The 21,211-nt window shown below is 45.6% G+C and overlaps 2 protein-coding genes across 10 annotated transcripts in view; one reads left to right on the plus strand and one right to left on the minus strand.

Annotated features, from left to right (window-relative positions):
• Positions 1–3,189: 3,189 nt before the first annotated feature.
• Positions 3,190–12,751, minus strand: CNGA4 (cyclic nucleotide gated channel subunit alpha 4). Of its 2 annotated transcripts, none has more exons than XM_086678109.1 (6): positions 12,696–12,751; positions 8,342–8,443; positions 8,033–8,139; positions 7,066–7,711; positions 5,941–6,290; positions 3,190–4,230 (listed from the first exon to the last, which is right to left on the minus strand). In XM_086678109.1, exons 2-6 carry the CDS (start codon positions 8,383–8,385, stop codon positions 3,770–3,772), a joined length of 1,608 nt encoding a protein of 535 aa, XP_086534235.1. In that variant the 5' UTR covers positions 8,386–8,443; positions 12,696–12,751; the 3' UTR covers positions 3,190–3,769. The 2 variants fall into 2 exon arrangements, with proteins under 2 accessions (XP_086534235.1, XP_025784814.2); XM_025929029.2 differs by lacking the exon at positions 12,696–12,751 and adding an exon at positions 8,578–8,832.
• Positions 12,752–13,207: 456 nt separating this feature from the next.
• FHIP1B (FHF complex subunit HOOK interacting protein 1B) overlaps positions 13,208–21,211 on the plus strand; it is a 32,693-nt gene continuing 24,689 nt past the window's right edge. For all 8 annotated transcript variants that reach the window (XM_086678113.1, XM_086678110.1, XM_086678115.1 and 5 more), the window contains exon 1: positions 13,208–13,364. The gene's annotated coding sequence lies outside the window, so the exon portion shown is untranslated. The remainder of the gene's footprint in view (positions 13,365–21,211) is intronic.

The raw sequence follows: 21,211 nt of genomic DNA on the forward strand, positions 1-21,211 counted from the left end.
CAGCTGACCTTAAAGTAGAGCCATTATCCTGGATTATCTAGGTGGGCCTAGTCTAACTACATGAGCTCTAAAAAGCAGGGATCTTTCTCAGCCTTGAAATAAGTGGGAAGTAAGAGATTCGAAGAATGAGAAAGATTTCACAACAACTTTGTTGGCTTGAAGATGAAGGGGCCATGTGTCAAGGAAACAAGGACATCAGTTTTACAACCAAACGGAATTGAATTCTTCAGTCCACCTCAATGATCCTGGAAGCAGGTTCTTCCCCAGAAAAGAGGCCAACTTGCACAACACCTTGATTTTGGCCTTGCAAGCCCTGAATAGAAGGCCCAGTTGAGCCACAATGTGCCAGGATTTCTGACTCACAGAATTGTGAGATTATAAATGGGTGCTATTTTTTTTTGAAGAATTTGACTTAATTAACTTATTTTAAATGTTTTATTTATTTTTGAGAAAATAAAAGTGGAGGAGGGGCAGAGAGAGGAGGACAGAGGATCTGAAGCAAGCTCTGCGCTGACAGCTCTCTCAGCAGTGAGACTGATGTGGGATTTGAACTCACAAACTGTGAGATCATGACCTGAGCCAAAGTCAGATTCTCAACTGACTGAGCCACCCAGGTACCCCTAAATCCATGCTGTTAAGACAGCTTAAAAGCTCTTAAATTTGTGGTAACATTATTGCAGTAAAAGAAACCTAATATTCAAGAATCCCATTCCTTTTTAGTCTTGGGGAATCTCCTTTCCTCAGGATCAGAAACTCCTGCTTCTTCAACTCTAACCCCTCACAGACAGTTGGACACAGTTCACCTAGGACCCTGGTCATCACAAACTAAAGTTAAAGCGGAGAGTTTCTGAAAATTTCTATTTTTGACTCTGTCATTCAAAAAGTTTTAGGTCTAGGGGATACAGAGACTTAGGTTCTTTCTTATTATGGGACAAGGGATGAAATGACAAAACCCAAATGAGTATCTCAATAAAGTTTTCTGTGACCTATATAGGTACTTAATACACAGTATTAATACACAGTAATAATACACAGTAATTAGTATTTTTTTGGACCAAAAGATTCTTGTTTTTTGTTTTCATTTTGGTAATTCCAGGACCTTAAAATTGTGTTCTGTTCTGCCCATCCTGACCTAACTCTATTCAGTTTGATACCAAATTGTCAAAACAGTGTCTGTCATCCAGTGATGGAAGTCACTCCACTACTAGAGGGCCCCAGCTTATTGCTGGTATAAGACATATTCAAGATGTCTTCTGGCCTGGGGGCTCTACCATAAGGAATCCTCCTTATCCTGGAACTGCTAAGGCAGAGCTAGATGCACATCTGGCCCCAGAAATATTTTGTTTTTGTATCTAGGACAGAGAAGATGGCCCATAATCACCTTCCTTATGCTATAGACCAGGATTCTATGGGGATAACAAGAGCAACCTGTTCTAATAGAGCCTTCTCTCGGACAGGGGTGAACATTGTGGTGTGCCAGTGGAAAGCTTATTCTCAGCTCCCTAAAAAACCCATCAGGTACCACAAAAATGGCCCCTATAACATACCCACCCATTCTGGCAGAGATGGTAGGAAAAAGCTCTTAAGAAATTGACACACATCTTCTTCCAACATTGGTTACTGAATATATATTTGAGTACATACTACATGCCAGGCACAGTTTTGGCCTTGAGGATATAGAGATGAATAAGAAAGACTGAGTGACAGCCCTGTGGGTCTCAAATTTTGTGAGGAAGGGATCACAAATAACTACAGATTTCTAAATGGATTAATGTGCAATTGCCCTCGTAGTCCCTCCTGACAACCTTGACTCCAGCCACAGACTCAGTTCCTATGGCTATCTGAGAAAGTTTTGTTCCAATCTTTCATGTCTGAGTGCACCTATGTCACTTGCATCCACCATATACAAAAGGTTGTTTGGTTTTGAGGACAGCAACAGTTCTGAGAAATATCTCCATAACTACACATCAGCAGATGCTCCCACACATCCTTCCCTGACAGCACTGAGGGCCCTACCCTTCATTCTCTTATAGTACCTGTAATGATTGTTCTTGATATCCTGTAATTGATGATTTGGCATCCTGAAATCATGGGCCAACCTGATGACCAGAGTTGTTTACATCTCCTCTGTGGTCTCCCTTTCATGGGTTTTTGAAAATCATATTATAAGTCCTCCAACCATAAGCCCCCAAATCTGTTTTGCTTCGTGCCCAAGAAGGGATGTCCTCACCTAAAAACTTGCCACTGCTAGCAAAGTAGGAGCTTTTTGCCCATGTTTCCCCCTTGCTCCTTCTGCTTCCTCACTACCCTGGTGCTTCCCTGAGTGGCCTGGCATGGTGCAGCGTGCCCCCTCCTCTTGGGAACTATAAGTAATAAACTCTTCTTTCCATGGCATTGACCTCTATGTGTCACCACTCACATCGTATTGATAAATTAAATCCAAGGTACATTATAAAATGCCATCTAGCACAGCTTAGACCAAAGACTTGCCAGGCCTTGGAGGAGCTAAATTTGTGGCCAGGTGAATATGATTCAGACATGATATAAGATTCCTACTCAGAGACCCCACAACACTTTCTCTGCCCCAAACCTACAGGTCTCCCTCCAAGTATGCCAAAGTTACTTAAAAATTCCCCAAACACCAATCTCCGGTTGTCGCCAACCATGATGGTCCACTATGCTTAGTCTCTGTTCACCACCCTGTGTTTTGAATACCATCTAGAGAGGGAGGGCTGGATTTCTGGCAGTACCAAGGCCAGCTCCAACAACTGACAGGGTACAGCAGGGCCAGGTGAGTGGCCCTGTGAACTATTCTCCCTTTGAAATCAGTCCTGAACATGGGGTAGCCCTAGCCCCAGGCTCCAGGGCTGGGCCAGAGGAAGGAAGAAGGAACAGGGGTGTCTGCTCTGGTTTACTAAGCTAAGTCAAATCACTCAGAGCTCACAAAGTTAAGGATACATACTCTGGAATGAAATACAAATGGTCAGTGTATATATGTGAATGTATCTATGAAAGCATGTGCACACTTACAACAGTGTGATGCATAACCCTGCTTTGCCTTGGCTCAGCACTGATTCTCAATTCATCATGTACCCCAGCGTCTTTGAATCAAACCTACCAGCTACTACACAGCCCATGCCCTTCACCCCCATGACTCAGAATTCAGACAGAATTCATTCTGGCCCACCATTGGCTTTGCCTTTTCCTGTCACCCCCATAATGCTTAGGGAGGAGGAAAATACTTTATTGAAGTAAAACCTGCAGGCTACATTTGTGAACTTCCCATTGGGAGGCATTTAAAGGATATCTTGGAAGAAGAGGGCTCTGGGTGTGTTTATGTGTTCACAAGGGTATGCACACCTATGGAAGGCATCTGTGTGTCTGTTGGTGTGTGTCTCACTATATGTGTCTTTATGAGGTGCATGAATGGATGTATGTATGTTATGTGGGTATTAGACATATCTATGTTTGTGAGAAAGGATATGTGTTCTGAAAATGGAAACTCCAGAGAATTTTATATGGAATGCAGTCTTGGGGGGCAGTATGTGTACATTCAACTGTGTGTGTGTGTGTGTGTGTGTGTGTGTGTGTGTGCTGGTGAGTGGGGGATGAATGGATGCTATACTCTTTTACTTCTAAGTGAGCATCTATACCCCCAACTCATTCCTATCTCTGTACCTAGCAGACAGGATGGCGGAGTTTCTGCAGGCAGATTTTCCTACAACTCTGGATTCCCTTGGAGATTGGGGTCCTAGAGATAAGAATGGGGTCACTCTGGGTCTGGGGGTCCCTCCTGGGCACTCCTGCCCTCTCCACCCTGAGAGGTTCCCTCCCCAGGCTCGCCCTCATCATCAGCCTCAGCCAGTTCCTCAGGCATTGGCCACTCTCGAGTCTGCCACTCTAGCCGTTCGATGCGATAAGCAATCTTGAGTGCGCTGGACTCCAGCTCAGCCAGGAGGCGAGCAAACTTGGTCTGTAGATCATCGAGTTGCTGGTCAAGGCCTCGCAGCCGGGACTCTGTGGCTTCCTGTAGGGCAATCTCGGCTGCCTCGGCATTTACATCCAACTTGTTCATTTTGAGCAGGATCTCACGGCCCTTTTCCTCCATGACGACCTGGGCCTGTGGATACTCGCTCAGGACTTCCCTCAGGTCCTCCTTGCTCAGGCAAAACAGGTCTGAATAACCTAGACTCTTGATGTTGGCTGTGCGGCGGTTCCCAGACATGTTTCCTGTGGCCCATGGGCAGACACATAGGAGGACAGTTAGTCGGGTGGGTGTGAGGGGGGCTTTTACTCATGAATCAGGACCCCCCATCTCCCTGCTTGTACTTTTGAGCCTCTTTTTCCGTCTCATTAATTCTGTCATCATTCAGTAATATACTGGGGACCAGGCCCTGTACTAGGTGGGTAACAAAGAACTGCCTGCAAGAATTCAGTCTGGAGGCGATAGACATTGAACCAGATAGTTACAAAATAGTATAGCTGGTGCAGTGTGGACGTATGCATCCAGTGCTGTGAGAAGACAGGCAAAGAGCCCCTAACAAGCTGGCAGACATGTTGGGGAAGCCTGGAGGAAGTGATGCCTGACTGAGAAGGAGGTAAGAGGGGAAGGGCGGGGGCGTGGGGAGGCATCCCAGCAGAGGAAGGATTATGAGCAGAGGGATGGAGGTCGGAGCCAGTTAGGCGGCCACAGCAAACAGTAAGCAGTCCAGAGTGGGTGAAGTGCGGGTGCAAGCAGAGTGGAAACAGGAGGGGAAAGCAGGTGATGCCACATGTGGTAAGCCACCGCAGGGAGTTCAGACCTTATGCTGAGGGCAGTGGCAAGGTACTGAAATATTTTAAGCAGGGGAGCTGTATGATATCATTCACATTTTAGAACGATATTGCTGAGGGGTTGGGGGGAAAACAGAGTAGGCTGAAAGCTGCAAAGTCTCAGAGCTAGAAGGACTCAGAAGGGTACTTGCCAGGCACCAGGCACTACACTGATGCTGATGACTTACCCGTGGAACTCATTTAATCCTCACAAATAACTCTTTGGGTTTTTAATATCATCCCTATTGGATAGATGAGAAAACTGAGGCCTGGAAAAAGTGAAATAACTTGTCCAAAATCATGTAGACAGCAGCTGACTGCATCCAGGTTGTAGAGCTTGAAAGATCCTTGGAGGACAGATGTGAGGCCTTTGGAATAACTAGAGAGTGGGATCCCCAGGCTGAGAGCTCATCTGGCTTCAGTCAGTTGACAGTGCAGTCACCCCTTGCTGTGTTCTCCCATCTCCTGGGCCTCAGTGTCCCTACCTGTGATTAGGCATATCAATGCCTACTGTGCAGGTGGATGGAAGGAATCAGTGAGCCCGTGTACTGTGCCTGGCCTGGCCTGGTGTTGGTGGAGTGAATGGCAATGCCTTCTTACTACCCTCCTTTCCATTTGGCTGTGAGAAAGTTCCTTCTACTGACTCCCAAGTGTGTGTACTTATTACCTCAATGGTTTTGGACAGTTTCCCAAACCTCTCTGTACTCCAATTTCCTTGCCTTTAAAATACAGATAATGGTAACTACCTGAGTTACTGTGAGAATATAATGAGTTGGTACATGTGAAGCACTTTGAACATGGCATGCAGTAAGTGTGCAATTAATATTGGCTATTATTATTATCATCTCTGTCACTTGCCACTGGTGTGTTGGTGCCTTGGGTTGACACACTAAAGAGATCTACTTCCTCTTCCCGAGGACCCACAGTGTGCACTAACCTTGGCTTGGCTTCTTCTCAGGGAACAGACTCTCCATGTCCTGCTTCTCCCGTGAGCCCTCTAGTGACTCAGGCAAGGACCAGGTTTCCTAAATCTGCAGGCCCTGATGTACCATTTGGTCTCAGTATGGGGTTCTGCTATCCCCGCCCCCTCCCTCAGCCCTGTCCCAGAACAAACACTGAGGTACCCACCTTTGATGTTGATGATGCTGATCTCCCCAAAGTAGAGCCCTGCACCAAGCACAGCGTACTGGGTGACACCATCATCTGCCACCACGGCCAACTGACCCTCACGGATGATATACATCTCCCGGCCAATGTCCCCCTTGCGGCAGACATATTCGCCTGGTGAATAGGTCTGGGGCTGCAGCTTCAGCACCAGCTCCTCCAGCAGGCTGGCCTCACAGTTCTGGAAGATCTGCACCCGGCTCAGAGTAGACAGGTGTACAGACACAGCCACTTCGGCCCGCAACCGCTCAGGCAAATGCTGTAAGATGGCTACCTCATTGGTCATCTTCTTGTTGATCTGCAGGTGCTGGTACCTAGGGACAAGAGCAACAGTGGTTCCTCCCCAGCCCCCAACATGCCTGCCCCTATTCCTTCCATCAGGGTTCAGCTCAGCTTCAGCCAAGAGTTCAATTACACTGAGATCTCACAGGGGTCATGGGAATACTTGACAGTTGGCTGATGAATATCTTCACTCCAAGGTCTGCTGGTCACTGATATGTTTTGACCTTTTCTCCCTCAACCAAGGCCTGGAAGCCTCCACCAGTTGACAGTGAATAAGACACCCTTTACCTCCTGTCAGGCTTTATCCCACCTACCACCATTCAGTGACACCTTGTATATCCCACTGATAGCCACTTCAATCACCAGGCCCTGTATCTAGAGGCCCTCTGATTTAGCTCCCCGACTTGCTGACATTTCCTTTTGTTCATAGTATAGCATGGATACCTATGACATAATCAACCATCTTGTTGGCCATTCCCTGGGAGGTATCACTCTTCTCCCTTTACCTCTTCCAGAGCCATCTGAGCCCTACCAGGCAATGGCAGTTTTTACTCCATGGTCTCCAGGTTATCCTTCCTTGTGTATGAGTTCCTCTCCCTATCAATCTCTTATCCAACCCAGCCCCCCAAGTGCAGATACAACTAATGGAAGACATGCTTTACTAAGCCCCACTCAGTGAATCCCCCAATGCATGCCATGCCCTACTTGCCCTGCCTGGACCTCTAGGCAGTAAGGACCCAGCCATTTTCCTCAGGCTGTATCCAGAACACCTGTCCCTGTCCTGGTCTGGAAGCCCAGCATCCTCACCAGTCAATAACTCGCCGCTCCAGCCGGCGGTTGACGTGCTGCTGCTTCATGTACTTCTTCACCAGTGCATGGTCTGGGTAGAAAGCCGCATCTGCAGTGTTCATATTGTAGATGACAGAGCTCATGCTACCCATGATGGTAGCAAAACCCATGACGGCCAACAGGAAGTCACCCACCATGAAGAGATACTCCTCCTCCCGTGCTGGCAGTGGTGTATCACCCACAGTGGTCAGGATCAGGGTGGAGAAGTAAAAGCTATAGAGGTACTGGCGCCGCAGACGCTCAAAGCCAGGCTGTGCGGGATCAGGGTACACCCAGGCGTCACGCCCGAAGCCCAGGTACCGGGATAGGGCAAAGTATAGGCAGCTATTCCAATGGATAACAACAAAAATGTAAAGCATCAGTTTGGTGATGCGAAATGCATTTGGGTAAGCCGTGCGGGTCTCTGTGCGGTCAAAGGCCTCAAAGAGGCGGGGCACACGCAGAAATCGGTTCAGCCTCAGCATAGGGGTGTGCAAGCCCAGCTGCACGTAGGCCGCATCTGTGGGCATCAGGGATGCCAGGTCCAACAGGAAGCTCCAGGTGCGAACATAGCGACTTGAAATCCTACCCTTGTCCACCACCAGGATGCCCTGGTCTAAGAATCCTGGGGAGGGGGAGGGGGAGACAGGCTGGGGTCAGTCATAAGATGGGGTCAGGTATGAGGCTGAGTCAGGACACCTACCTGCTCTAGTAATAAGGGTGAGGGTGGGCAGGCCAGGGTGGGACAGGGAGACAGACATGGGGACAGGGTGAGGGAGGGCATAACCCTGCCCCAGGGTTACTGGGATGAGCATGGGGGTGTTGTGAAGCATGGAGGCATGCGAAAGTGCTATAAAGGGGTCACTTATGACTAGTCACCTTGTGACTAAGAGGCCCTCTTTTGGAAGGTAACATGGAACAAATGGTCAGTCTTGGGCTCACTGACCTGTGTGAAAGCGCACCACGATGTCCAGTAGGTACAGAAGGTCACTTGTGTAGTCCAGTACTAACCAGGCCACCAGATAACTGTGTTGCAAGTCAGGAAAGCAGGCTCTGTGTGGCAGGGACAGAAGAGATTGGCTCAGGGCATCCTCTGTGTAAGGCAATCTCCCCAAGGCACTCAGCACTCTGCCCTGGGCCCTCTCTTGGGTGCTGCCCCTCCTTCAGGCCCTGGCCAAGAGCCCGCCCCTTTCCTTGGCTGGACACTTGAGCCCTTATCTCTGTTTAAGGCCCTTCCTTTAGCCCCATGCCAAACCTGCACACGATGATGATGAGGTTATACATCACTGGGAAGACCATTGTATTCAGCCACCAGTAGTAGTAATCCCCAGATGGGTCTAGGACAGGCAGCAACTTCCTGTGGGCAAGAGGAGAAGCAGTGTTTCATTTTTTTCACCATTAATGTGGACGTTGTCACTGGGGGCAACAAGAAGAATCAGGCTCCATCGAGTTAGGCGGACAGAGATGATACAGGGAAGCAGGATGTCTCACCTGGCCTTGGATGGGGCAGGGGGGCTGGACTCTGTTGTCTTCACTTTGCTGTCCTGGCTCATGCTTCCGTGGTCTGTTGCCTGGATGTGAGATATCCAGGGCTTCAACCTGTGGGTAGCTTCAGGAGGTGGGGGCTAGTGCCTCCCTGCCTGGAAGAGGCTGCCCTTGGTCTCCACTGTGACTCCTCTGTCTTTGGCTTCTGAAGCTCTTAGCAACACAACCAGGGCCAGCCACTATAGAAGGGGTGGAGGCAGTGTGGCTCCATCACCCCGCCCTGTCTCCCAGGGCCTGGGCTTACACCTGCCCAACTAAACATCTCTAATGAGGTCCCAGGAGAAGGTGGGGGTGCATACCTCAGAGGTAAGGCTGGGCCTTGTTTCTCCCCCACCCCATCCAAACTGAACTACATAGGGGTCCTCTAAGTCAGGAGACACGGGTGCCAGTGTAGGCTCAGTCATTCTGTTTTACCTTGTGCAAGTTCCCTGCTTAGGCCTCATTATTTATTCATTTAACAACTACTTACTGAATGGCTCATTTGTGTCAGGTGCTGAACTAGTCTCTAGGGACAAAGAATGCTTGTCACATCAAATGTGAGCTCTGTTTTCATTATCTGCACCCTTATCTACATCCACACCCACCTTACCTCATTTCCTACTGTATGAGTGTGATGGGGGGCCATCCTGTAGGGTTTTGCCCCCATTCCTTTCCTGTTATCTCTAGTACCTGATCCTATCAGCTATTCCATGTGTCTTCTAGATCCTCAACCTCCTTCAATTTTCCCTTTCTATGAACATGCTTAAATCTCTCCTACACCAAAACAAACAAAAAAATCCTAAAAATTCTCCCTTAACTTAATTTCCCTTTGACTTCTATCATCTCAGTCAACAAGTCATAATCAGAATACCTGCTTTGTGCCAGGCCAATATCGTGCTCAATATTGGGGAGATAAGATGAATGAAACACATTCTCTGCTCTCCAGAAACTCGGAGTTTGGTAGGGGAAATAGTTGGGTAGATAGGCAATTACATATTCGCTTGATGGTTGCTCTATTAGGTGGATATACAGATGGCTATTACACTGTAAGAAGGGTCCCAACTGAGCCTGGGTTCTGTAGGATGAATAGAAGTTAGGTCTATAGTGAAGAGAGAGTGAACGGCACTAGAGGCAAAGTGCATAGAGTGGGCAAAGGCACAGAGACTTTAAAAAGCATGGATGATTGGGGGACATCCATTGGTTTCTGTAGAGAACCTGAGTGGCTAGTGGTGAAAGAGAAGGCTGAATGGTGGACAGGGAATAGCTAGGGAAGAGCTTTGTCAGCCATTTTATAAAGCTAGGGTTTTATCTTAAGGCAATTTCTTGGTTTTTTTTTTTTTAATGTTTATTTATTTATTTTTGAGAGAGAGAGAGAGAGAGAGAGAGAATGAGAGAGAGAGAGAGAGAGAGAGAGAGAGGAGTGGGGGAGAGGCAGAAAGAGAGGGAGACACAGAATCTGAACCAGGCTCCAGGCTCTGAGCTGTTAGTGCAGAGCTTGACGTGGGGCTCGAACCCATGAACTGTGAGATCATGACCTGAGCCGAAGTTGGACACTTAACCAACTGAGCCACCTAAGTGCCCCCTTGCTTTTCTGTCTATTTTTTTCTTAGTTTTTTCATAAGTCCATCTGCCTATCCTTTCTGTGTTGGTGTTTTTTAGAACTCTGACCTAGGTGTCTTACTCTCTTTCTGTGCTCCCAGCTCTCTCTGGCCAATCTTGGTTATGCATAGGATCTCCCTTCCCATCTACTGACTCCCAGAAACTCTGAGCTGCAGGCTTATCTATACCACTAACTGCTCACTGGATGTCTCCACTTGGATATCCCATAGTCACCTTTAGCCCATTGGGACTATAACTGAGCTTATGTTTTTTCTCTTATAATCCTTCTCTCTGGCCTTTCAGCTCAAACATCTAAAACTAGTATTTATTTTTATTGCTATCATTATGATTATTATATGATTTTGTGGCAGTTTTAAAAAAATGGTCACAAATTCTTTGATTCTTCCCTTGTGACTGTTTCAACCAATAGAATATAACAAGAATATAACAGAATATAACTGGATCATAAAAGGCCATACAGCTTCCTTTTCTTAATTCTGTTGGGCATGCTCCTTATCTGGAAGCCTCCTGTCAGGACATTCCTTCTTGGAACCTAGTTGCCACATTGTGAGAAGCCCAAGCCATAAGGAACGGTCATATCTCTGTACTGTGTTTGACAGTCCCAGCTGAGTTCAGCCTTTGAGTTGTCCTAGCCCAGGCATCAGATATGTGAGTGTAGAAGCCTCAGATGATTCTACCCACCAACTTCAAGTCACCCTCAGGCATTCAAGTGTCCTATATGAGGCCCCAGGAATTGTTGAATAAAGATACACCATTCTTGCTGTGTTTTGGTTGAATTCCCAGAATCTGTGAGCATAATAAAATGGTTTTTTTTATACTACTACGTTTGGGATGATTTGTTATACAGCATAGCAACCAGAACAAACATATATATAAAAGTGCACATTTCCTAAGTATACAGCTTGATGAATTTCACAAAGTGAACACACCCATGTAACCAGCACTACAAGAACCCTACTCTTCCCCCTTTCAGGCAATGCTTTTCCAAGGGTATCACTATCCTGACTTCTAATACCATAGTTGAGTTTTGCCCGTGAATGAACTTATATAAACTAAGGATCAGTTTTTATTCCTTCTGTTTTCCTTTCATATTTATCCAGTCCTCAAGCCCTGGTGCCCTACCTTCTAATGTCCACATGTCCATTTCTCTGTAACTTTACAACTTCAGTTTGATCCTTATCAGTTTAACCATGTATAAAATTTTTATAGTTCTCTATTATTCAATAAAATCTAAACCCCTTAACATGGCCTCAAAATCTAATAACTGACTTCTATCCATGTCTTCAGCCTCATCTCACAATATTTCCTCTGCATGTTCCCTAGGCTCCAGACATGCTGTACTCATTATAGTTTCCAGAGCACCTCCTGCATTGGTATGGGCTGATCTTTTGGGCTGAAACTGCCATTTCTTTTTCTTTTTCAAAAAAATTTTAACCCTTATTTATTATTGAGCGACAAAGAGAGACAGAGCATGAGCATGGGAGGGGCAGAGAGAGGGGGAGACACAGAATCCCAAGCAGGCTTCAGGCTCTGAGCAAGCTGTCAGCACAGAGCCTGTTGCGCAGCTGGAACCCACAAACCGGGAGATCATGATCTGAGCCGAAGTCAGACGCTTAACTGATTGAGCTACCCAGGTGCCCCATTTCTTTTTCTTTTTAACTACTTTATATTTTAAACTAATTTCAGGCTTACAGAAAGTTGTAAAGAAGGTAAAAAAAAAATAAAGTTCCCCTAAACTCCTCACCCATGTTCCCCTGTTATCATATTATATAACCAGGGAATTAACATTGGTGCAATACTTTGATCTAAGCCATAGCCCTGATCTGAAGCTTTCATTTCTCTTAGTTTCTCATGCTCTTGCTTGTTTCTTTGCTCAGACGTCATTTACTCCTCAAAGGCTCCCCTAAGCCCCTTCACCCTTCTTTGCCTTCATCCTCTGTACATAAAATCATGTTAAGTGCTGCTCCTTGATGGCAACTATTACACTACATTGCAATTATCTGGCTAAAGGGCTGAAGTCTTGCAGGGCAGAGACGGATTCTAATTGATCTGGAATCCTATCTGGCATGGAGGTGCTTATTCCGTGTTCCTTGAGTAACTGAACAAGACAGAATCCAAGGGATCACGGGGCATCAGGTGCTGGGGAAGCTAGGGAGGGGGCGGTCACCAGCCCGGTACTGTCGTCCAAGCCATGTGTGCAGATGGAACAAAAATGAAGTAGGCCAAGGGCGCCTGGGTGGCTCAGTTAAGCGCCCCTCTGGATTTCCGCTCAAGTCATGATGTCACGGTTGGTGAGATGGAGCCCAGGGCTTTGCGCTGATGGCGCGGAGCCTGCTTGGGATTCTCTCTCTCTCTCTCTCTCTCTCTCTCTCTCTCTCTCTCTTTCTCTCTCTCTGCCCCTCCCTCTCACGCACTCTCTACCTCTTTCAAAATAAATAAACATTAAAAGAATGTAATAGTCTTACTGCAGTCAGCTGTCTCTTGGGCTCAGCTTTTCCACAGGCCCTGCCCACCTACTGACTCCTCCCCTCAGGCCTACACCTCCGTGCTAGCCCCGCCCACTCCAGCCCACTCTTCCATCCTAAGCACCACCCTGGACCATTGGCCCCGCTCCTTCACGTTAGTCCCTCAGCCTCAGCTCTCTCCCAAACCCTGCCCCTTGGCCTTTCCCTGCCTCTTAAAGTTGCGTCCCTCCTTAGGTCCCGCCTTCTGCCCTTCTGGTTCGACCTTTCCTTCTCAGGCTCCGCCCCCCGCCCTGTGGGCCTCCGCCTTCCCAGGAGTCTTCTCCTATGACACGCTGGAGTCCTTCAGAGGGGCGGGGTTTACAGCACAAGGGGCGGGACCTGGAGAAGAGGTGGTACTCCTCTTTCGGAACGCCGTCGGCGACCCCGCCCCTGCGCTCGGCCGTTGCCAGGAAACAAGCCTCGACGCTCCGGCTCTGGCCGGGTCCAGCCAATGAGCTGGCACGCCACTGCCCAGCGGTGCGTCGCTGGGCGGTTACGTGTGGTGCGCGGGGGCGCGGGTTGCGTGTGGCGCGGGGCGGGGCGCGGCTGGTGCGCCTCAGGAGCGATGGCGGCGGCCTGAACTCACCTAATACGGCTGCGGCGTTCGGGCCTGGTCAGGGTCGGGATTCTGTGAGTGAACAGCAAGTATGGGCCGCAGGGCCCGGAGATTCGCATGAGGGGCTAAGGGACTGTGGAATGACGGCACCGCATTTGGTGACTGTACCGGTTGTGAGGGCACTGGGTGAGGGGCTGGCATGTGGTGAGGGGCCGGGTGTGAGTGTCTAAGGTAGGGGAGCAGGGTACGAAGAGCCTGAGGGTGAGTGGGCAAGTGAGGAGCTGGGTTGTAAGAGGGGCTGGGGATGCTTTTCAAGAGACGAAGGGAAAGGGACTTGTGAACACAGTTTACTGAGGGGCTGAGGCACCTGTGGGCAGAGGTGAGGGCAACGCTGGGACCAGAGTGAGAGGGTACGGCCTGTGCGGGAAGGGGAGAGTAAAGGGCAATGGCCGGAGCATGCGGGCTGCTGGGGAATGGGTGAGGGAGTTGAGGGTAGGGCATGGGGGGAAGGAATGAGGATTGTGAGGCTTGGATAAGGGTGAGGTAAGTAAGTCCTTCGATGGACTGTCCTGCCTAGTGAGAGCAGTAGTTTCAGACCGAGTAGGACAGCCTGGGTGGAAGTGTTGTGCACTTGGCTTTTTGAGGACAGAAAATTGAAGGCATCATGGGCAGTAATAACTAGGATAATGAAAATAATTTTTGAGGCTTAGTTTTCAACCAGAGTAATCACTGAAACTGCCGGTTTCTCAAGTTCCTCTTTGGGACTGCAAACTTGAAGATGGTTCCTCGCATGGAGGTTTTTTGGCTATGACCGCCCATGTTTGTTTTCTTTCCACCTGCTCTGGGCGGTCTTACTCCACTGCTGCTCCTCACCTATGCTTAGCTGTGCTCTGACGGTTGTCATCTAAATTGGACTAACCACTTTGAGTTGCTAATTCTACTTTTATGAAAGTCACATGGTTTGTTACATACAACACTATGTTTAGGTTCTCAAGCAGAATGGCTTTGCTCTAAGTCACTTTCTTACAGTTGAGTTAAAAAAACCCTACACTTTATTGAGGTAAATTGATATACAGTAAACTCATGTTTAAAATGTACATGGGTTTTACCATATGTTTACATCTGTGAAACCATTACCACTTTCAAGATACAGAACATTTCTACTACACTCAGAAGTTTTCTCCTATCCCTTTGCAACTCATTCTTCCGTGCATGACACATTTTGGGGTTCATTTTATTAGTATCTTGCAGGTCCCTTTCTCCCTGCCAACCACATGTACATGAACATTTTTAAAGTTCTAGGGGTGCCTGGGTGGCTTAGTTGGTTAGGTGCCCAACTCTTTGATTTCGACTCAGTCACGTGTCTCATGGTTTGTGAAATTGAGCCCTGTGTGGAGCTCTGTGCTGACAGCATGGAGCCTGCTTGGGAGTCTCTCTCTCTCTCTCTCTCTCTCTCTCTCTCTCTCTCTCTCTCAAATAAATACATACATACAAACAAAACAAACAAACATTAAAAGTTGTAGAAAACTGAGTTGGCACTCAGTTTTAATGGACAGTTTGCTTTCCTACCACTACATTTTCCTCTGTAGTCACAGTTGGCCACAGAGCCTAGATACCATCCTCAACCTCAAGGAGATTTAGGCCTTTCCTGTCTGGACAATTCTCTTGAGAATTAAGGGCAACCCAAACCCAAGTGGCCAGTCCGTTCCAGAGTCTCAGCCTCAGAACCAACTGTTCTGACCCATGGTATGTTTTCATTGCTTCTCTCCAGAGGCCAAACATTTTTATGCTAGTGTAACCCTTGACCACCTACCCTGGTGGGCAGAACACTGTAGAACTTATATGTATCACAACACGGTTTAGAGCAGTGATTCCTAAACTCTGGGCCAAGGACAGTGCCAGTCCATGATAAAGTTTTCATCCATCCAAGGTGGAAGGAGAGAAAGATAACATATGAAACATGAGTTTTTCATAAAGATAAGTTTATTCTGAGATTATTCTATTCTTTTAGTGAAAGTGCTTTCTGACTGATGAAATAATGGTGATGGTAAATGGTGGGTTTTCAAGAAATGGTCTTATTTACCAAAATAAAAAGTAACAACCCTATTTGTAAAATTTTTTAGAAATTATTTTTATTAGTTCCTGAAATCCAGAAATTTAGAGTGATGATGGTGTGGCTGTTGTATCATGTTGAGGAACATGTGCTTATACAGCAATTCTGTATAACTTCTGACATTTGAACAACATACATTCTTCAGTTTCACATTTCACTGGGTTTACATACTTTGTGAAGTAGGCAAGGGCTGGAATTCTTATGTTATAGATGAGGAATCATATTCATAAACCAGAGGTCACATAGTATACAGTGGCAAGGCTGAACCCAAAATTTGGTCTCCTGAGAGTGACTTGGGGAAAGAAGGTTTGTAACAGAGTGAAGGTGATGTGGACTAAAAGGCACGTTAAGTATGGGAAAAGTTGTGATGACATGAGGGCATTATATTGGCAAAACCATTTTTTATCATTTGTAATTAATGCGGTTCCAAAAGAGATTAAAGACACTTTGAGGGTGACAGAGAGATGGGGCTTCTGTTTAATATTGTGGCAATGACATGGGAACAGGTATACATAATACCTGGTTCACATTGTGATGGTGACAGGACAAGTCATGTCATCAGAAGGTTCTTAGGGGACTGTACAAATTCTTGGGTGTTCCAGAGAAAGTACTGAGTTTGGTAAGCTGTACTGAACTCTGTTGAAATAGTAGTGTAGTAAGTATAATGGATTTTGACTTACATATACAGCTAGGTGGTAAATCTGAGAAGATGTAACATAAATGAGGGTGATGATACCTAGATAGAAACATGTTTGGAGTGCTTTATGTAATCATTTATTGCACATCGGCTATTCGCCAGGCCCTCTAGTAAATACTGGAAGAACAAATTCATTCATTCATGTATTAATTCCTTTATTCATTCAGAAAATACTTTTTCAGGGGCGCCTGGGTGGCGCAGTCGGTTAAGCGTCCGACTTCAGCCAGGTCACGATCTCACGGTCCGTGAGTTCGAGCCCCGCGTCAGGCTCTGGGCTGATGGCTCGGAGCCTGGAGCCTGTTTCCGATTCTGTGTCTCCCTCTCTCTCTGCCCCTCCCCCGTTCATGCTCTGTCTCTGTCTGTCCCATAAATAAATAAAAATGTTGAAAAAAAAATTTTAAAAAAAAGAAAATACTTTTTCAGTATGTAGTCTGTCCTTGTGATGCTCACATTTATGAGATAACAAGATAGAGAAGACATGGTCCTTTGTGGTCTCAAGGAATTCTAAGTCAGGTTGAGAGAGGTAGATACATGAAAAGACAATTTCAGTTTAGAGAGAGAGTGTTAAATACAAAAGTATATCATGATGGGGTGGTTACTTCTTTATCTAGTGTGTCTCTCCCTGTATTCCAGTCATATATATTCAGTGATCTACCATATATCTCCACAGGTATCATAAAATTAACATGTCTAAAACAGAACTCACTATCTTTGCTCTGAGAGCATGCTGTTGTAGCATATTCTGTATCTCAGTCTAGGCAAGGACTTCAGTGTCATCTTCATTCTTTCTGCTCCTTTATGCCCTGTATTTAGTCAGTCACTAAAATCTTAATGTTTCCCTTTAAATTATCTCCTCTTCATCTCTGTGGCTACATCTTCACTGTTAAAGCTTTAGTTTACTTCCTCCTCATCTCTGATCTGGATTCTCACTCCCTCCCCCCAACAGTCTCCTGCCTTCAGTCTTGCTCTTTTCTAGTCTTTCCCTAGAATGATCTTTCTAAAAATACAAATGTAATCATAGAGCTCCTCGCTTAAAAACTTTTGGCTCTTTGTGTTCTGTAGGACAACATCCAAATTGCTTAATATGGCATCATTTGGCCTCAACTCACCTCTCCAGCCTCATCTCCTGCCACTCTCTACTTTGTGTTCTAGCTTGAATAAAGTCTTCATAGTTCCCTAACATGTTACTTTTTTTAAGCCTTGAGATCTTTGTAATAGCTTTTTCTCTAACTAGGGACACTTTTTCTTCTCTGCCCAGTGAACTTTCCTTTTTCCTTAGGATCTAGTTCAGTCTCTTCTCTTTTTGACATCTTCTTTGTCATCATCACCTAAGAGGGGTGGAGAGAGAACCATGTGTGACATAGGGATTTACTGTATAAAGGAGAGTCACCATAACTGAGGTTCACATTGTTGTGTATGTCAGGTGAGATTCCCTGTAAGAAGCAGAGGTGGTATTGGGGAGAGGGGAGGGAGTGAGTTGGCACCACACATTGATAGCCCATTTGTCTTATGCATAGAGGCCGAAGGATGGACAAGCAGGGAGGATATATGTAAGCTGAGCTCTAGATTAGGCTCCTGTGAGGTCCCCCCTCCTTTTGTATTCCTATGAGGTTTTAACCAGATCTTTCTACTTTCAGTATTTACAGTAATAGCTCATTCGTGCCTCTAATGTCAGTAGTCAGTCATCTTGCCTGGGAAGAACCACTGTAGGGAGAGAAAGCTCAGGACTTTACTGACCTGTTCTCGAGAGGTCATTTTGATTTCTCCCTGTCTGCTGTAGGTATTGCAGGTGTATCCCTGTCCCCAGTTCCCTCCCTCTCTTGCCTCTCCCAGGGCAAAGGTTCCTCAGTAAAACTGAGCCACCTCCTTCCTACCTGTGCCTGCTATTCTGAGGTTGGTAGACACCCTTGCTGAATGTACCTGTAAGGCTTTATTTTGTGCCCTAAGATGAGTGACTGAACTTGGCTGTTTGTGGGTCTAAAAGATCAGCTCTTTCTTCCTCTTTTTCCCCTGTGACTGAGCCTGATGGTAAATCTGGGAAGAGGGGTATACTTTTTTTATAGACTTTGCTGTGGCAGGAAATGGCACAGTAATAGAGTGGTGATTCCATTTTCTTTGTCTCGCTTTTGAACTTTGCACAGTTAGCTGGGAATGAGAGAGTCTTAAGTAGGTGATAGGAACACCAAGCTATGGTCTCCTTTTGTATTTTTACAGTTTGTGAAGGGGGCCCAGGTTAAGTGTTAGCTTTTGGGTTCTGAGACACTGATTTCAGTATGGCTTTTCTTTTTGAGGTCTTTGAGAAGAGTTGGGGATTGTGAGGGATGAAGAAAGGTCCTGGAGGCTAGTCCCTCTTGAGTTTGTGAGCAGTGCCCTTTGTTGGTCAAGTAATAAAGCAGAAGTGGGCACCCCAGTTATATTGCAAGGTAGGAATTAGTTGTTAATCTTTGGAAATGAGTCCTAGCAGCTAAAGACAGTTTAGTTTTGGACATGATCAAGCTTTACTTTGCTAACACTGGATGCTTGGCTCATCTTTTGCTTACCAGGGTATGAGTGTGAGGTGGTGGGATGCACAGGTCAGAGCAGGTTAGATCTCTCCTCTTAGAGGTGAGGTTATCTTGGTCAGATAGGATCGGGAGAGGGAATGGGGAAAGGAACATGCCATTTACAGAGCACCTGCTTTATATGCCTGGTGTGCTACATAGGTTATCTTATTTAATTTTTTTTTTTAATTTTTTTTTTAATGTTTATTTATTTTTGAGACAGAGAGAGACAGAGCATGAATGGGGGAGGGTCAGAGAGAGAGGGAGACACAGAATCTGAAACAGGCTCCAGGCTCTGAGTTGTCAGCACAGAGCCCGATGCGGGGCTCGAACTCACGGACTGCGAGATCATGACCTGAGCTGAAGTCGGACACCCAACCGACTGAGCCACCCAGGCGCCCCTCTTATTTAATTTTTAAAACAGTAACAACACTTATTTCATCAGGAGTTTATGTAAACTGAGGCTTTGATGTGGGAGGTGATTTTTTTTTAAGGTCACACAACTGGAAAATGGTGGACTGGGATTCAAACCTTTATTTGAGGAACACCAGAGCTCCTGCTTTACCTACTACTTTGTGTTATTCTTACTTGATGTTAGGGCCTCTATTTGTTTTCAGTCCTCAGATGAGATTATGATTGAGAAAGCATTCTGTAAGCAGTAATAGATATTCTTCTGTTATTCAAGGTCTTCAGGGGGGCAGATTGAATGCATTTGGTTTGGGAAGAATTTGATAAAGGGATTATATTTACGAGGGCATAGGCAGAGTTTAAGGAAACCAATAAGACATAATGCTAATAATAGTGAGAGAGCTAGTAGAAGGGGACATTTCTTATTAGTATTCTCAACTGTTGGCTTTGCCCTCCCCAGCCCATGCTTACTTGGTATCTTCAGTACTTGGGCAGACAGATAAGTACCTTTTCAGTGCATCCCTGCTGCTGGTAGTTACCAGTCTGTATGACTGTTTGATGGTTTATAGGAAACCACGTATGAAACACTGAGCATCTGTTCTGTGGCTCTACCACCTTCTCACCCAACTTTCTCTTCTTACCCACCCCGACTCTCCTGGGTGAGTGAGTGAGTGAAAGAAGATTAGGTGAGTGGTGGGGTGGTAGTAGGTATTAGCTTCCCTTTTTCAGATTTCAGATTTACCTGAACTGGCACCCATCCTTTATTACTATTTTCCTCCTCAGAGAAAATGGTATACATACTTCTTTTTCTCAGACTAGTGCTATACCTGATTTTTCTATTATCCCCCTTGTATTTATCCACAACCTGTTACTTTCTTCATACTTCTTTTCCTCACTTGACAAACAACCTTGAGGCTCCCCATAAAACCAAACCAAACCAAACCAAACAATAAAAACTCTTTTTCTTGGCTTCCCACCTCCAACCCCTCCTAGTTTTTTTAAGCTGTTGCTCTGTTTGCATCCTTCTATGTCACTGACTTTCCAGATAATTGCATTTTACATTTCTTTGGCTCTTGGTCATTCTTTAACTAGTTACTTTCCTAAGTTTATCTAAAACTAGATTGCTAAAACTGACTGTTTTCAATCTTCATTCTACTTTGTCTGTAGACTATATGTTATGGCAATCTCTAGTTTCTTGAAACTTCCTTTCCTTGATTTTTAGATTATCATTATTTCTTGGATTTTTCCTTCCATTTCTGGCTACCTTCACAGTCTTCAAAAACACCTCTTCTTTTGTTTTCCTAATTCCTGGTTTTCCACAGAATGTTACCCTTGGCTCCTTTCAGGATCTGCTGATGTCTTTGGATGATTCCATCCCTCTCTATAGCTTCATCTATCACCAATTAGTTGCTGACTTCTGGATGTATATCCTTATTCTTGATTTCACTCTTGAGCTCACGTATAATATTTCTGTTTGCTTTCTGGACATCGTGGATATTCTATAGGTGTCTCAAAGCTTAACATATCCAAAACTGTATTCATCCTTTTTTCTAAAACACTCCTCCCTTTGTTATGTGTTCCTTGCCTGTTAAGCATTATCTTTTACTGAATCTCTTAGACTTCATATCTGAGTCTTCTCTTCTCCTCCATTCATTTGTCAGGTCTTGTTGCTTCTACTTCATGGCTAGGTTAAATGTGGAGGCAGATTATCTGCATTTGCATTCTAGTCTTGCTTACTAGCTGGCTAACTTTACAGTAAATCTAACCTTTCTAGGCTTTGATTTTCTTATGTGTAAAATGGAGATACCAGTACATCTAGAGTTTTTATGGGATTTAAATGAGCTAATATATATAGTACTTAGAAAAAAGCCTGGCACATTGTAAGTGCTCAATATATGTTAGCTATAATTGGTTTTAATTCAGTGTTCAGTTCCACAAGTATTTTTGAATGCCAGGCACTGTGTTGGCACTGTGATTGCAAAGAATGAATGATAATGGTCCCTTTTGAAGGAGCTTGGTATTATTGGCAGAGATATTACAGGTGTAAATAATTTCATTATCACATGGCACATGCAAAGATAAAGGTGAATATCAGATTTATCTTTTCTAATCCTGCTCTTACTTCATCTGCCTTCTGCCTGTCTCATTCACCTTATTATACTT

Source organism: Puma concolor, chromosome D1, assembly GCF_028749965.1.
Source record: "Puma concolor isolate L17-30 chromosome D1, mPumCon1.1.hap2, whole genome shotgun sequence".
Lineage (NCBI taxonomy): Eukaryota > Metazoa > Chordata > Mammalia > Carnivora > Felidae > Puma > Puma concolor.